This window comes from Hylobates moloch, unplaced genomic scaffold (assembly GCF_009828535.3).
Source record: "Hylobates moloch isolate HMO894 unplaced genomic scaffold, HMol_V3 SCAFFOLD_18, whole genome shotgun sequence".
Lineage (NCBI taxonomy): Eukaryota > Metazoa > Chordata > Mammalia > Primates > Hylobatidae > Hylobates > Hylobates moloch.
This window is the reverse complement of record NW_026652293.1, coordinates 76,151,712-76,170,051: the sequence shown is the minus strand read 5'-3', so window position 1 is coordinate 76,170,051 and position 18,340 is coordinate 76,151,712. Positions and strand designations below refer to the sequence as shown.

The following is an 18,340-nucleotide window of genomic DNA, read 5'->3' as shown; positions in this document are numbered from 1 at the left end:
AGGTTGGCAGAAGAAGGAGCAGGGTTGAGAGAGGTCAAGAGTTCACGTTCGGACATGTTCAGATTCTCCCAGAGCACAGTTTCTGTTTTTAACTTATATAGTCTCTCAGCATCTCTAAATAGGAAGAATCTCGTCTTAGGGCAGCCGGGAGGTTTAGGCATTGGGCACAGAGAATGTGAAGTAGAATTATAGCAGTGGAAAACCAGTTATGAATGGTCTCCCACTTAACAGTAGTTCAGTGTAACGATGTCTTTTACTTTACCCTGCTCCTGACAGCAGTACACACTCAATGGAAATTGTATTTCAAATTTTGGAGTTCTGTCTTTTCCTGAGGTAGTGATTTGCTGTGTGATACTCCCTAGTGATGCTGGGCAGCAGCAGCAAATCACAGCTTGCAGTCAGCCACGTGATCACAACATGCACAGTAGATACTCTACAGTGTACTGGGTTGCCAGCATTTTTCTGGATGCTCTTAGTTTTTGTGTTTTCGCATCTCATCATGTCGACAAAACACCCATCTATGTGTAGTGTTCAATACTCTACTACAGAACAGGCTTTGTGTTAGATGATTTTTGTCCAACTCGAGGCTAATGGAAGTGTTCTGAGCATGTTTAAAGTAGGTTAGGCTAACCTGTGATGTTGGGTAGTCTAGCTGTATTAAATGCATTTTTGCCTTACAATATTGTTGACTTATGATGGATGTATTGGAATGTAACACAGTCATAAGTCGAGGAGCACCTGTAATGACAAATAGTACCAATATCAAAAAGGAAGATCACTTTGTGTTTCAGCCTGGGTGATGGAAAAATTATGAAAGCCAGGAGGAGGAATGAATTTTAGGGGGAAAATACTGAGTTTGGTTTTAGGGGTGGTCCAGTAATTCAACCAGGTAGAAATATTCACTATGTGTTTAGATGTGTGTCTTAAAGTAGAACTCCAAGGTGAAAAAAGTTTGGATTTTGATATTGGTAAACTGAGAGATGATTGCTGAAAACATGAAAACTGTTAGAAAACTAAGCAGAGACCCTTGGGTGAATGATTTCTCTCAGTGTAAAGGGCCAATAAAGAGCTTATCTGGGGCTGGGCACAGTGGATCATGCCTGTAATCCCAGCACTTTGGGAGGCCCAGGCGGGTGGATCACTTGAGGTCAGGTGTTCGAGATCAGCTTGGCCAACATGGTGAAACCCCGTCTCTACTAAAATTGGAAAAATTAGCTGGGTGTGGTGGTGCACGCCTGTAATCACAGCTGCTTGGGTGGCTGAGGCATGACAGTCACTTGAACCCAGCAGGCAGAGGTTGCAGTGAGCCGAGATTGCACCAGTGCACTCCAGCCTGGGTGACAGAGCGAGACTCTGTCTCAAACAAACAAACAAAAACACAGCTAATCTGAGTAAAGAATTGGAAGTATAAAGACATAGAAATGGTAGTTGATAGTTGCTAATGATGGAGATAGGACACAGCAGATAAGCACTGAGAAAAGACTTGAAGTTTTCAACGGAGATAAATTAGTTTCTTCCAAAAGAGCAGAGTCAGCAGACAACCCTACCCTATTTTTTCTTGGTGTCCAATACTACTTATCCTTTAGAGCCCAGCTCAGATGTATGCCAAATAATAATGTTTGTTGAAAGCTTACAGGTCTCATATTATACTAATATTACATGAATTTATTATTAATTCCCACATCAATTCTATGATGTAGATACTGTTTCCCACTTAACTGTTGAAGACTAGAGAGTTTAATTAATTTGTCCAAGTTTGTATAGTTAATGGTACGAAAAAATAATTGAATCCAGGCACACCAGTGTCAGGGAATCCATACTTTAGGCTCGTGTTTGTTGACATCTTCCTAGTTATTCACTAACAGAATTTAATCATGTTTAGACTGACTGGCTCTTGGGGCTGTGGATACTAAGAGTTACAGGCAGTTTATATTGTCAAAAGGCTTATAATCTAGGTAAGGATAAGTGATATTTGTCATTTTCTTAAAATGATAAGTAATACTGTAAGATAGTCTATGGTAAGTGACACATGAGGGATATGGTAATAAGTAATGAGAATAGAGAGGGTGAAATGGTCAGTCTAGGGCCAGGTGTTATGGAAGGCTTCATGGAAGGAATAATATTTGATCTGGACCTTCAAGGATCAGTATTATTGTGACTGCAGGTGATGCATATGGATAGAGGTAAAATAAGTGGGGAAAGTATTTCAGATAGCAAGAACAGCTGGAGCAAAGGCATAAATAAATGAAAGAGTAAGATGTGTTTGGGGAAAATTACATAGTCCAGTTGAGGTGGTTAATGTGGCCAGAATGGGTGAAGGATTGGAAAGGAAGACTAAGGTCAGGCTGTAAATAATCTTGAGTGGAGATCCATAGAAAGCTGTGAGTTTGCACTGGATTTTGTTTAAAATAGAACTCTTTAGTTCTCAATTATTTACTTCTGGTTTTAAATATATCTGTATTTAAGGAAACATTTTATTTTATTCTTAGAATGCCAGTTAATGAAAACAGAACGACCAAAGCCAAACACATTTATAATCAGATGTCTCCAATGGACCACTGTTATAGAGAGAACATTTCATGTAGATACTCCAGAGGAAAGGTAAGAAATTCATTTGTTTTCATTTTGTGAAAAAGCAACACTCAATCTAAAGATGTATTTGTATCTGACTTTATTATTTGTAAATATATATAAATATATTTTTTAAATGCTATAGTCTCTAAATTCTTGCATCTGGCATAATACATGAATAACAGTGGCTTACAAAATAATATACATCAGAACCTCTGGGCATGCTAGAAGATATACTTTCAGAGAAACAGAACATTTAAAGGTTAAAATATAAATTTAAAAAGACATTTTTGGCCTGGCGTGGTGGCTCACACCTGTAATCCCAGCACTCTGGGAGGCTGAGGCAGGTGGATCACAAGGTCAGGAGATCGAGACCATCCTGGCTGACATGGTGAAACCCTGTCGCTACTAAAAAAATACAAAAAAAATCAGCCGAGCATGGTGGTGGGCGCCTGTAGTCCCAGCTACTCAGGAGGCTGAGGCAGGCGAATGGTGTGAACCCAGGAGGTGGAGCTTACAGTGAGCCGAGATCGCGCCACTGCACTCCAACCTGGGCGACAGAACTAGACTCCATCTCAAAAAAAAAAAAAGACATTTTTATAGCCAAACTACCTTTTTTAAAAAATTGTATAATTGATTGTATTCATACTTGAAATTCCAAGGCTAGTGATGTAAAAGATTTCAAGTAACATGCCATTCTAAATTAGTCGTAAGTGGCTGTCGGAGCACTAAGTTGCTAAAGATTCTGAGATTGGGTCTAAGGAGCGGGAGAGAGGATTAATTAGCATTGACTGTCATTGTTGCTAAAGTGGGTAGTGGCAACACTGTAGTAACCAACTCATCAACTTCATCAGGTCCACATTTTTATCCTCCTGATTTATCAGTTTTTACAACCACTTCCCAATTCTATATCTGCTCACTCCGATACTGAGTTAGGTCCAACGACCACAGTCACAAAACCATCATCCTGCACATGTTATTATATTTGATCCTAATCAGCAACTTTGTGAAGTTAAATCTTATTAGCCTTATTTTCCAAATGAATACATTAAGTTTTAACAGTCTTGTCTAAAATTTTAATAAAAGCAAAATGGTAAAGTATTATTTTAATAACACTTTTGATCAGTAGAGGAAATGGTAATGTATGATTGATTAAGAAATATAGAAAAGAGTTAAGCACTGATAATATTTTCTTTTGTGCACTTCCAATCTTACTCTGTGCAGATGTAATTAGGCCTTTCATATATATACAGTTCTGGGTATGGGTCCCCGAACTCCTACCCTCCCCTCCCCACCATCGATCCTGGGCCTTTTCTCCCTTGATAATTAATACTGAGCTTTCAGTTTGTTGATATGTCCACCCATAATCCATAACCACTAAGTTGGGCCAATTCCTGTGTATCTTTTCAGATCTGAGCTTAAAATGTTATTTTTCCTACAAAACCGCTGACTCTTATAGACTAGGCAGGTTCCCCTGCTAGGTACTTAGATATTTTTCTTTTGTACCTTTTATATCAATTATATTATAACTGTAATCCTTGTTTGCCTTTCTCACTAAATTTTAAGGTTCTTGACAGCAAAGATCATGGCTTTCTTGCTCATTTAAAAAATCTTTAGCACATAGTCCATGGCCCAGCACAGTATTTGTTGACTGGCCGGATGAACGGAACTTTTCCCACGTCAATATATATTATTTGAAAATGTTATTCTTAGTGGATTTTTAACATCTATTGAAGCACAATTCATTTTGCCATTTGTGTTTACAAAGCTGGATTTCTGTCAGATCTTAAGACTCTAAAATCCTCTGCTATTCCTGTAATAATATACTACTCTTCTGAACAATCAGTTTTCATTTGCATTTATAACTATAAGAAAAAACAGTATTAGTACAAATGAAAAACAGCATACACATATTTGCCATTGGTATGTGCATTTCTATATACCTCTAGAATCTGGTGTTTGGACATTCTATATGACTTTAGTGTAATATCATTGAAGACTTAGAGAGGGTTAGTGTGAGTTAGAAAAACTCTCTATTTTTAATATTCTGCCCAGTCTAAAATTTTTACCTGTCATAAACTAAATGTATATCTCTCACCTATCTTATATTTATTTCAGTACATGATATAAGGTTGGACTCTCTTTTTTTCTCAAGGGCGAGCCCATCGTCTCATCTCCATTTATTAGATAATCCATTTTTTTCCTCACTGATTGTGGATAACACATATACATATTTGGGCTTTTAGGATTTAGTCTTTTTTTCCCACCTTTGACTTTTCTGTATTCTAGCATTAACACCACATGGCTTTAATTAGAGAAACTATAAAATTTTTAACTTAATATAGCAACATATCCCTTTTTTTATAAATATGTTCTTAGCTACATTGGTGCATTCTTTTAAGAAATTATGGTAAAAATTACATAATGTGAAATCCTCTTCCATTTTTAAGGGTATAATAGAGTATTGTTAACTATGTGCATATTGTTGTACAGCAGATCTCTAGAACGTTTTCATCTGGCATGACTGAACCTCTGTTCCCATTGAACAGCAGCTCTCCATTCCCCTACCCCCAGCCCCTGGAAACCACCATTCTACTTTCTGCTTCTGTGAATTCGACTACTTTAGACACGTCACATAAGTGGAATCATACAGTGTTTGTCCTGTTGCTGTCTTACTTCACTTAGTATAATGTCTTCAAAGTTAATCCATGTTGCAGCATATTAGAGGATTTTCTTGTTTTTTAAGGCTGAATAATATTCCATTGTATGTATATAACACATTTGCCTTCTTTCTTTTTTTTGAGACAAGGTCTTGCTCTGTCAGCCAGGCTGGAGTGCAGTGGTGTGATCATGGCTTACTGCAGCCTGGAACTCAGGCCCGAGGGATCCTCGCAGCTTAGCCTCCCCAGTGACTGGGACTACAGCCACACACGCAACTAATTTAATTTTTTTTTTTTTTTTGTAGAGACAGGGTTTCTCTATGTTGCCAGGGCTTGTCTGGAACTCCTGGCCTCAAGCAGTCCTCCTCCCTCGGCTGGAATTATAGGCATGAAGGCCCACACTCCTGGCCAATACATTTTCTTTCTTCATTCATCTGCTGATGGATATTTAGATTGTTTCCACCTCTTGGCTATTGCGAATAATGCAACAATGAGCATGAGAGGGCAGATATTTATTTAAGTTCCTCATTTCACTTTGTTTGAATAAATATCCAGAAATGTGATTGCTGGTTCATATGGTAGTTCTACTTTTAAGTTTTTGAAGAATCTCCATACTGTTTTCTATAGCAGCTACGTTATTTTACATTCCCAACAATAGTGTACAAGGTTTTAATTTCTTCACATCCTTGCTGACACTTACTTATTTTTTATGTTGTTGTTTTTTAAAAATAACAGCCATCCTAGCAGGTGTAAGGTGATATTTCATCGTGGTTTTGATTTGTACTTCCCTGATAATTCGTAATGCTAAGCATTTTTCAAATGCCTGTGTATCATTTGTATGTCTTCTTTGAAGAAATGTCTATTCAAGTCTTTTGCCAAGTTTTTACTTGTGTTTCTGTTTTTTGTTTTCGCTATTGAGTTGTAGGAGTTCTTTATACATTTTGAATATTAAGCCCTTATCAGACATATGGTTTGGAAATATATTCTCTCATTCTGTAGTTTGCTGTTTTGTTCTGTTTGCCGTGCAGAAGCTTTTTATTTTGATATATTTCTACTCATCTATTATTGCTTTTGTCAGTATCAAGAAATCATTTCTAAGGACCAAGTTATGAAGCTTTTCTCCTGTGGTTTTTTCCTAGGAGTTTGTAGTTTCATGTCTTATATTTATTCTTTGATCCATTTTGAGTTGGTTTTGTGTGTGGTGTAAAACAAGGCTCCACTTTTATTCTTTTGCATGTTGATACCCAGTTTTCCCAGCAGCATTATATTTCCACATTATGTTAGTCGTGGCACCCTTGTCAAAGATCATTGGACCGTATATATATGGTTTTATTACTTGGGCTCTCTGTTCTGTTCCATTAGTCTATATGTCTTTATGCCAGTACCAATCTGTTTTAATTACTGAAGCTTTAGAATGCATTTTGAAGTCAAGAAGTATGAAGCCCTCAGCTTTTTGCTTTCTCGAGATTGTTTCAGCTGTTTGGGATTCTTTATGGTTTCCATACAAATTTTAGGGTTTTTTTTTTCTGTTTCTGCAAAAATGCTGTAGGATTTTGAAAAGGATTGCATTGAATCTGTAGCATACTTTGCGGTATTGACATCTTAACAATATTAAACCTTCCAGTGCGTGAACATGGGATGTCTTTCCATTTACTTGTGTCTCGTTTCATTTCTTTCAGCAATGTTTTGTAGTTTTCAGTGTACAGATCTTTCACCTTCTTGGTTAAGTTTATTCCTAAAGTACTTCATTCTTTTTGATGCTTTTGTAAATAGGATTTGCCTTAGTCCCTTTGGGCTGCTACAACAAAATATCATAAACTGAGTAGCTTATAAACAGTAGAAATTTATTTCTCACAGTTCTGGAGGCCAGGTGTTTTAAGTTCAAGGTGCTGGCAAATTCAGTGTCTAGAGAGGGCCCTCTTCACGGTTCATAGAAGGTGTCTTTTCCCTGTATTCTCACCTAGTAAAAGTGCCAAAGGAACTCTCTGAGGACTTTTCTATAAATGCACTAATTTAATTTATGAGTTCTGTCATTACCTCACAAAGGCCCACTTCCTAATACCATCACCTTTGGGGTTAAGTAACCCAAAACATTTATTCTTTGTAGACCTAGTATCTGCAGACAATAACAAATTTATCTCTTCATTTCTGATAGTTTTGTGTATTATTTCTTGTTTTTAAGCAATGTTTAATAATTTTGATGATAGCACCTATACCTTTTTTCTTATTTTATTGGATACACTTCACTAATTTACTGTTAAATATGATTTGTATATGTACTTTATTATGCTGCACATGACCATCCACAATATAGACAAAGATTATTTTTCTTTCTTACGGCTAACTACTTTCACTGCCACAGCCATGGCCACTACACTTACACTCACATATAGAGACACACGTGCATGCGCACACATATGCCTCGCCCCCACCATGTTCCAGATACATTGAACTCCTTGTTGTTTCCCAAGTACTGATGCTATACTGTGCTGTTACATTACCCATAGCTCTTTCCTTCTTGCCCTTTTGCCCCTACTGCTAGGAACACCTCATATCCTTCGCTTGTCTCTTGCTCATCCTGGTAAGTACCAATTCATTTTGCACATCTACATTCAAGAATTACCTTTCTCTTTGGGTCGCCATCACAAACTATTATTATTGTTAGAACACCACTGTACTTAGTGTATACTTGTATCATTTTACCCATAACATTTTATTATACTTCCCCACAATACCAAGGCTCCCCGGACTATCAGACTGTAAGTTCTTCCTAAGCCATTCCTTATTTAAACTTTAGTAGCACACATGTATTGGACATTTAATTAAATATTCATTAGTAAGTAAATAATCAGTTGGTGAAAATTGATTTTTGTATAATTAGTATATGTACTTTTAAAAGATTAATGTACTTGTTTCATGGGGTCTCCATTCTGTTTTTCAAATTAATTACATTTTTAAACATTACTTAGGAATTAAAAGATTGGATGCCCTCTTTCAATTAGTCGGGTACTTTGGCCTGATACTCTTCTGCAGGAATTACCCCCCTCCCCCCTCACCAAATGGTGTAGGGTTATAGTTTAAGTATCATGAATTATGGTGAATTAGGTAATTTGAGTCAGTAGTCCAGCCAACTACCACTAGTAAAGCTGGAAAAGACTTTTGTTTGTTTTTGTTTTTTAAAAAGGCACCAGAGAGCTGATAAGGCTGAGATTTATGGGACCAAAACTTTATTGAAGAAAAAAACCCAGAGAGTGAACCTACTTTTCCTTTTGGGTTACCTGCTAGTTCTTGAAGTGGTATTGGGGATGGAGAGATTTTGAGTAGCTCCCATAGCTGGGAGTGATATTTTGGAATCTAGGATCTCCCAAAGAGGAGACATGGTAAACCACTACAGTTTGGGATTGGTAGCTTAAAGGACTGTACCCTATAAGAAACAGTAAACTGGAAATAGATGTGCTTTGAGAGGATTGACGCATAACTATAAATTATTTCAGTAACTATAAGTTGAAATAGTTGAATAACTATAAATTATTCAACTTTGCTAGTTTTCTAGGAGCTTGCTAAAAGCAAATGTAAATTCTCTCTAGCAGAAGATTGTATCTTTCTAGACCTCACATTACCTCAGTTTTCATGTGTTGTGTCCAGGACTTGTTAAAAAATGAGTACACACGTGACCAAAATAATAGAGGAAAAAAACAGACAATAGGATCATATTCATAGGAACTCTAGATAAAAGAACTATACATTAATTAGTATGTTCAAGTATGTTAAGATTGTTTGATTCTGCAGAGGGAAAGTATAAAAAAGAAACATATGGATAATAGCTTTCATTAGTAATCAAGGTACAATTAAAAAGAAAGAACCCCATAGAAATTCTAAAATTGAAAACAAAACATTTGGAATTATGAGTTCTAGCAGATGGCTTTAATAGCAAACTAGACCTTACATTAGAGAAAATTAGTGAACTCAAAAATACGTCAGAACAGAACGTTTATAGTGAAACATGCAAAGATAAGAGGATAGAAAATAAAAATAATTAAGAATAGAATGTAAGATAAAAACAATGTAGTGAGAATGTTTTACATATATATAATTGGAGCCTTAGAAGGAGAGGAGAGAATAGAGCAAAAAGTATTTGAAAATATAATGATTGAAACTTTTAAAAAATGGCTAAAAATATCAAACCATAATTTCAAAACTCCTATAAATCTCAAGTAGGAAAAATATGAAGAAAATCCCTAATCTCATTAGACTATTAAAAAACAGATAGTGGGAAAATCCCCAGTGTAGACGGAGAAAAAATGTACTTTGCTTTCGGAGCAGCAACATGTAGACCAAAAGGTAATGTCAATATGTGGGATGGAATAATAATGAAATATAATGGAATGATGTTCCCAAATAATGGAACAACATGATGAAACGATACCTCCAAAGTTCTGAAAGAAAATGAGTGCTAAGAAACAACTATTTTCCATGAATAAAAGTAAAATGAAAATATTGTCAGTGAAAAATTGATAGAGGCTGGGCATTGTGTATTATACCTATAATCCCAGCACCTTGGAAGGCTGAGGCAGGAGGATCACTTGAGCCCAGGAGCTCAAGACCAGCCTGGGCAACATAGTGAGATCCTGTCTCTACTCCCCTCACCCCCCAAAAATTTGATAGGATTTGTCACTAGCACACCTGTAATAACCAACCTAGTATTCTTTAGACACAATAAGAATAGTCTCAGGAAGATAAGTACAGAATGGAATGAAAAAATGCTTAAATAAACCAATAAATAAAAGTAAGCACTGATTTTTAAATAATTTATGTTGTGTTTTAATTATATAAATGAAAAATATCTGAAGTAATAACACAAATTGAGATCCTGACAAAAATGGAGTTAATTTTTTGTGAGGTTGCTGTATTTTCTAGCAAGAGTTAAAAGTATGGACATTTTAGACTTTGCGAAGTCAAAGTTAAATATTATAATTTCAGTTACAACTACTAAAAAGATAGTGGAGTATGATGACTACCAGGCTAATTGGAGGAGAAATGGAATTAGAAAAAACTTATTCTGGCATATATTACATAAGTGGACCATGTAAAGCTAAGGATATATATATAAATAATTGCAAAAAAAGATGACTGAAAAGCCAACAGGAAAATTAAAATGGAATTCTGAAAAAATGTAAAATAATTAGAAAAGCAGGCAGGAAAGGAGAAAAGGATAAAGATACAGGTTGAAAATAGATAGTTTGAAAAAAATTGATCATGGAAACGGTAAGCATAAGAAGGATGGATTGCTGTATTATATCATTTCAAGTTAAATGTATTACCATAGATTACTAGGATACTTTATAATGAGAAAAGTTTCTGTTGACAGGATGATATAGCAGTCATCAACACATATAACAGAATTAAAGGATAAAAATGGTCAATTTCACAACCATATTTGGAGATTTAAAAATTCTCAGCACTTGGTAGAGGAGCTACACAAAAAACTAGCTAAGGCATAGAATAACGCTGTCAACCACCTTGATATACCTAATATTTATAGAACACTACACTCAAAAGTGGCAGAAGAGACGTTATTTTCAAGTAAGCATGGTACGTTGATCAGGATGGAACATATTCTTATCAGGATAATGCAGTCCTCATAAAATGAGTTAGGGAGAAGTCCCTCTTTTTCTATTGTTTGGAATAGTTTCAGAAGGAATGGTACCAGCTCCTCTTCGTACCTCTGGTAGAATTCAGCTGTGAATCTGTCTGGTCCTGGACTTTTTCTGGTTGGTAGGCTGTTAATTGCTGCCTGAATTTCAGAACTTGTTGTTGGTCTATTCAGGGATTCAACTTCTCCCTGGTTTAGTCTTGGGAGGATGTATGTGTCCAGGAATTTATCCATTTCTTCTAGATTTTCTAGTTTATTTGTATAGAGATGTTTAGAGTATTCTCTGATGGTAATTTGTATTTCTGTGGGATCTCTGGTGATATCCCCTTTATCATTTTTTTGTTGTGTCTATTTGATTTTTCTCTCTTTTCTTCTTCATTAGTCTGGCTAGAGGTCTATTTTGTTGATCTTTTAAAAAACCAGCTCCTAGATTCATTGATTTTTTTTTTTGAAGGGTTTTTTCATGTCTCTATCTCCTTCAGTTCTGCTCTGATCTTAGTTATTTCTTGCCTTCTGCTAGCTTTTGAATTTGTTTACTGTTGCTTCTCTAGTTCTTTTAATTTTGATGTTAAGGTGTCAATTTTAGATCTTTCCTGCTTTCTTTTGTGGGCAGTTAGTGCTATAAATTTTCTTTACACACTGCTTTAAATGTGTCCCAGAGATTCTGGTACATTGTGTCTTCATTCTCATTGGTTTCAAAGAACATCTTTATTTCTGCCTTCATTTCGTTACTTATCCATTCAAGAGCAGGTTGTTCAGTTTCCATGTAGTTGAGCAGTTTTGAGTGAGTTTCTTAATTCTGAATTCTAATTTGATTGCACTGTGGTCTGGGAGACTGTTTGTTATGGTTTTCATTCTTTTGCATTTGCTGAGGAGTATTTTACTTCCAATTATGTGGTCAATTTTAGAATAAGTGTGATGAGGCGCTGAGAAGAATGTATATTCTGTTGATTTGGGGTGGAGAGTTCTGTAGATGTCTGTCAGGTTCACTTGGTCCAGAGCTGAGTTCTGTCTCATTGATCTGTCTAATATTGACAGTGGGGTGTTAAAGTCTCCCACTATTATTGTGTGGGAGTGTAAGTCTCTTTGTAGGTCTCTAAGAACTTGCTTTATGAATCTGGGTGCTGCTGTGTTGGATGTGTCTATATTTAGGATAGTTAGCTCTTCTTGTTGCATTGATCCCTTTACCATTATCTAATGCCTTTCTTTGTCTCTTATGATCTTTGCTGGTTTAAAGTGTGTTGTACCATAGATTAGGATTGCAACGCTTGCTTTTTTTTGCTTTCTATTTGCTTGGTAAATACTCCTCCATCCCTTTATTTTGAGCCTGTGTGTGTCTTTGCACGAGAGATGAGTCTCCTGAATACAACACAGTGATGGGTCTTGACTCTTTATCCAATTTGCCAGTCTGTGTCTTTTCATTGGGGCATTTAGCCCATTTACATTTAAGGTTAATATTGTTACATGTGAATTTGATGCTGTCATTATGATGCTAGCTGGTTATTTTGCCCGTTAGTTGATGCAGTTTCTTCATAGTGTTGATGGTCTTTTCAATTTGGCATGTTTTTGCAGTGGCTGGTATCAGTTGTTCCTTTGCATGTTTAGTGCCTCGTAGTGGTGACAGAATCTCTCAGCATTTGCTTGTCTGTAAAGCATTTTATTTCTCCTTCACTTATGAAGCTTAGTTTGGCTGGATATGAAATTCTGGGTTGAAAATTCTTTTCTTGCCTGTAATCCCAGCACTTTGGGAGGCCAAGGCGGGTGGATCACCTGAGGTCAGGAGTTCGAGATCAGCCTGGCCAACATGGTGAAACTCCCAACTCTACTAAAAATACAAAAAAATTAGCCAAACATGGGGGCAGACGCCTGTACTCCCAGCTACTCGGCTGAGGCAGAGAATCACTTGAACCCAGGAGGCAGAGGTTGCAGTGAGCCAAGATTGCACCACTACACTCCAGCCTGGGCAACAGAGTGAGACTCTGTCCAAAAAAAGAATTCTTTTCTTTAAGGATGTTGCATATTGGTCCGCCCTCTCTTCTGGCTTATAGGGTTTCTGCAGAGAGATCCGCTGTTAGTCCGATGGGCTTCCCTTTGTGGGAAACCCGACCTTTCTCTCTGGCTGCCCTCAACATTTTTTCCTTCATTTTAACCTTGGTGAAACCTGGCAGAGACACAACAAAAAAGGAAAATGTCAGGCCAGTATCCCTGATGAACATCGACGCAAAAATCCTCAGTAAAATACTGGCAAACCAAATCCAGCAGCACGTCAAAAAGCTTATCCACCACGATCAAGTCAGCTTCATCCCTGGGATGCAAGGCTGGTGCAACATATGCAAATCAATAAACATAATCCATCACGTAAACAGAACGAATGACAAAAACCACATGATTATCTCAATAGATGCAGAAAAGGCTTTCAACAAAACTCAGCTCCCCTTCATGCTAAAAACTCTTAATCTAAGTATTGATGGAATGTATCTCAAAATAATAAGAGCTATTTAAGACAAACTCACAGGAAATATACTGAATGGGCAAAAACTGGAAGCATTCCCTTTGAAAACTGGCACAATAAGGATGCCCTCTTTCACCACTCCCATTCAACATAGTATTGAAAGTTCTGGCCAGGGAAATCAGGTAAGAGAAAGAAAGAAAGGATATTCAATTAGGAAGAGAGGAAGTCGGATTTTCTGTTTGCAGATGACATGATCGTATGTTTAGAAAACCCCATCGTCTCAGCCCCAAATCTCCTTAAGCTGATAAGCAACTTCAGCAAAGTCTCAGCATACAAAATCAATGTGCAAAAATCACAAGCATTCTTATACACCAATAATAAACAGCCAAATCATGAGTGAACTCCCATTCACAATTGCTACAAAGATAATAAAATACCTAGGAATCCAAATTACAAGGTATGTGAAGGACCTCTTCAAGGAGAACTACAGACCACTGCTCAAGGAAATAAGAGAGGACACAAACAAATGGAAAAACATTTCATGGTCATAGATAGGAAGAATCAGTATCATGAAAATAGTCATACTGCCCAAAGTAATTTATAGGTTCAATGCTATCCCCGTCAAGCTACCATTGACTTTTTTCACAGAATTGGAAAAAACTACTTTAAACTTCATAGGGAACCAAAAAAGAGCCCGCATAGCCAAGACAATCCTAAGCAAAAATAACAAAGCTAGAGGCAGCACGCTACCTGACTTCAAACTATACTACAAGGCTACAGTAACAAAAACAGCATGCTACTGGTACCAGAACAGATAGATAGACCAATGGAACAGAACAGAGGCCTCAGAAATAACACCACACATCTAGGACCCCTTACTGACACCTTATACAAAAATCAACCCAAGATGGATTAAAGACTTAAACGTAAGACCTGAAACCATAAAAATCCTAGAAGAAAACCTAGGCAGTACCATTCAGGACATAGACCTGGGCAAAGACTTCATGTCTAAAACACCAAAAGCAATGGCAACAAAAGCCAAAATTGACAAACGGGATTTAATTAAACTAAAGAGCTTCTGCACAGCGAAAGAAACTATCATCAGAGTGAACAGGCAACCTACAGAATGGGAGAAAATTTTTGCAATCTATCCATCTGACAAAGGGATAATATCCAGAATCTACAAAGAACTCAGACAAATTTATAGGAAGAAAACAACCCCATCAAAAAGTGGGCAAAGGATATGAACAGACATTTCTCAAAAGACATTTATGCAGCCAACAAACATATGAATAAATGCTCATCATCACTGGTCATTAGAGAAATGCAAATCAAAACACAATGAGATACCATCTCATACCAGTTAGAATGTTGATCATTAAAAAGTCAGGAAACAACAGATGCTGGAGAGGGTGTGGAGAAATAGGAATGCTTTTACATTGTTGGTGGGAGTGTAAATTAGTTAAACCATTGTGGAAGACAGTGTGGCGATTCCTCAAGGATCTGGAACTAGAAATACCATTTGACCCAGCAATCCCATTACTGGGTATATACCCAAAGGATTATAAATCATTCTACTATAAAGACACATGCACAAGTATGTTATTGCGGCACTATTCACAGTAGCAAAGACTTGGAACCAACCCAAATGTCCATCAGTGATAGATTGGATAAAGAAAGTGTGGCACATATACGCCATGGAATACTATGCAGCCATAAAAAAGGATGAGTTCATGTCCTTTGCAGGGACATGGATGAAGCTGGAAGCCATCATTCTCAACAAACTATCACAAGAATAAAAAACCAAACATCACATGTTCTCACTCATAAGTGAGTTGAACAATGAGAACACATGGACACAGGGAGGGGAACATCACACACTGGGGCCTATCAGGGAGTAGGGGGCTAGGGGAGGGATAGCATTAGCAGAAATACCTAATATAGGTGACGGGTTGGTGGGTACAGCAAACTGCCGTGGCACGTATATACCCATGTAAGAAAACTGCATGTTGTGCACATATACCCCAGAACTTAAAGTGTGTGTGTACATATACGCATATAGACGTGTGCGTATATATACGCATATAGACGTGTGCGTATATATACGCATATACACATGTGCGTATATATACGCATATACACATGTGCGTATATATACACATATACACGTGTATACGCACACACATACGTGTATATATACGCACACACATACGTGTATATATACGCACACACATACATACACGTGTACACGTACACATACGTACACGTGTACACATATACACATACGTACACGTGTACACATATACACATACGTACACGTGTGCATATACACAAGCGTACATATGTGTGCATATACACATATGTGTGTATATATATCATATTCTTGGTCATAAAATAATTCTGAGTACATTTTGGAAGATGAAAGTTATACAGTGTATGTTCTGTAATCACAGTAGAATGAATTAGAAATCAGTAACAATAAGACAATAGATGCCATTTACTGGAAATTAACATAATTTTTTATAATCATTGAGTCAAAAAACTCACAAGAGCCATTAGAAAATAATTTTAAATGAACAGTAATGAAAATAATACATATCAAAATTTGTGGGGTGTAGCTAAATGAATGCTTAGAAGGAAATTTGTAGCCTTAAATACCTGTATTTGAAAAGAAGAAAGTTCTCACGTCGTTAACTTAAGCTTCTATCTTAAGAAACCAGAAAAATAAACCAAAACAGAAACAACAGCAATCAGAAATTAGTGAAATAGAAAACAGAAAGTAGTAGAGAATAATTAATAAAACCCAAACTACTTATTTGAAAAAAATTAATAGAATTGAAAAATGTTTTGGGATATTGTTAAAGGAAAAAGAAAAAGAGGGAAGACACAAATTACTGACACCCAAGAAAACATTGGAAAACCCAATATCAATGAATGGGAAGTGAATTAGTAATTAAGAACCTTTCGTCAAAGGTTCCAAGCCCAGACAGCCTTATTGGTGAGTTCTGTCAAACATTTAAGGAAGAAATTTGACCAGTCCTCTTCAAGCTGTTTCAGAAAATAATGAGAAGGGAATACTTCTCAACTTATTTTATAAGACCACTGTCACCCTCATTTCAGAAATCAGGCAGAACTATTTTAAGAAAAGACAACTATAGCCCAATACACTTGTGAACATATGCAGAATTTCATAACAAAGTATCAACAAATTAAACAATAGGTAAAAAGGATAAAAGCTTAAGTTATGTGACCAAATGGAGCTTATCCCAAGAATTCAAAGTTATGTTAACATCTGGAAACTATTAAGCTAATTTCACCATTTTAATATGATAAAGTTAAAAATCTGTGTGATCATTTTATAGAGATATAGAAAAAGAATTTGACAATTTTCTTTTTTTTTTTTTGGAGACAGAGTCTTGCTCTGTCACCCTTGCTGGAGTGCCATGGTATGATTTTAGCTCACTGCAACCTCCATTTCCCGGGTTCAAGTGATTCTCATGTCTCAGCCTCCTGAGTAGCTGGGATTACAGGCTCCCGCCAGCACGCCCAGGTAGTTTTTGTATTTTTAGTAGAGACAGGGTTTCACCATGTTGGCCAGGCTGGTCTTGAACTCCTGACCTCAGGTAGTCCGCCCACCTCAGCCTCCCAAAGTGCTGGGATCACAGGCATAAGCCACCGTGCCTGGCCTACATTTGACAAAAATTCAAACTTTCATTAAAAATATGCAGATGGCTAGAAATAGAACAGAACTTACTCAGTTGATTAAGTACATGTATGTATAAAAGATCTACAACTTACAAAATATTCAAGGGAGATGAAAACTCAACGTTATTCCTAACTTGTGAAACAAAGCATGTATGCTGCTGTCTTTTATTTAACTTTGTACTGCAGGTCTGATTTAGGGCAATAAAGCAAGAAAAATATGTAAAAAGCATACAGATTGGAAACAAGTGAAGCTGCTCTTGTTTGCGTACTGCATGGTTGCATGTGTAGAAAATGCAGAAAAATAAGAGCGACTAGAACTAATAAATGAATTTAATGAAGTTGCAGTATACAAAGTCAATATACAAAAATCAATTGTATTTTTAAATACTAATAAGAACAATTAGAAAGTGGAATAAAACCCTCCACAATAGCATAAAAGAACAGTCTTGTGTCACTTAATGACAGTGATATGTTTTGAGAAACATGTCATTAGGAACACTGTATAAACATACTACTTGGACAAACCTAGATGGCATAGCCCACCCCATATAAGGCTATGTGGTGTAGCCTATTGCTCACAGGTTACAAACCTGTACAGCACGTTACTGTACTGAATACTATAGACAATTGTAATGCAATGATAAGTATTCATGTATCTAAACATATAAGCATAGGAAAGGTACAGTAAATATACAGTGTAATCTTAGGGGACTGCCATCGTATATGCAGTCCATCAGTGACTGAAACATTGTTATGTGGTGCATGATTGTATGTAGGAATAAATTCAGTTAAAGATGTGAAAGATCTTTACACAGAAAATTACAAACATTGCATTGGGAAATTCCTATATAAATGTAGAGCTATACCATGTTCATGGATTGGAAGATTTAAATGATTTAGATGGTAGTCTTCCCTAAATTTATCTATAGATTTAATGTAATTCCAGTCAAAATCTAAATAGACTTTAAGAAGTAGACAAGCTGATTTTAAAATTTACATGGAAAAATAATGATCCTTGGTCTGATCACCAAATGTCAAAAAATAAATGCTTGATATAAGTGCTCCTGAGACTGATTGTTCAAACTACACGCTGTATCCTTTTTTTTTTTTTTTTTTTTTTAAGAAATTTACTATGATCTGGAAACATTGAAAAGTTTTGGCTTTGAAAACCTTTCCTTGGAATGTCTGCTGGACCTCATAAAAATCTTGAGGATGTCAATGATGGACTTAAAATCGCTAAGCAAAACACTTTTAAAAACGGCAGCAAACTTTTAGGGGGTCAACTTAATAGTTAGGATT

General features: G+C 36.4%; 1 protein-coding gene across 9 annotated transcripts in view; it reads left to right on the top strand.

The window, feature by feature from the left end:
* AKT3 (AKT serine/threonine kinase 3) overlaps positions 1-18,340 on the top strand; it is a 357,879-nt gene that overhangs the window by 184,729 nt on the left and 154,810 nt on the right. For all 9 annotated transcript variants that reach the window (XM_032137424.2, XM_058430705.1, XM_058430708.1 and 6 more), the window contains one exon: positions 2,490-2,601. In XM_032137424.2, the coding sequence (XP_031993315.1) occupies positions 2,490-2,601 (112 nt within the window). The remainder of the gene's footprint in view (positions 1-2,489; positions 2,602-18,340) is intronic.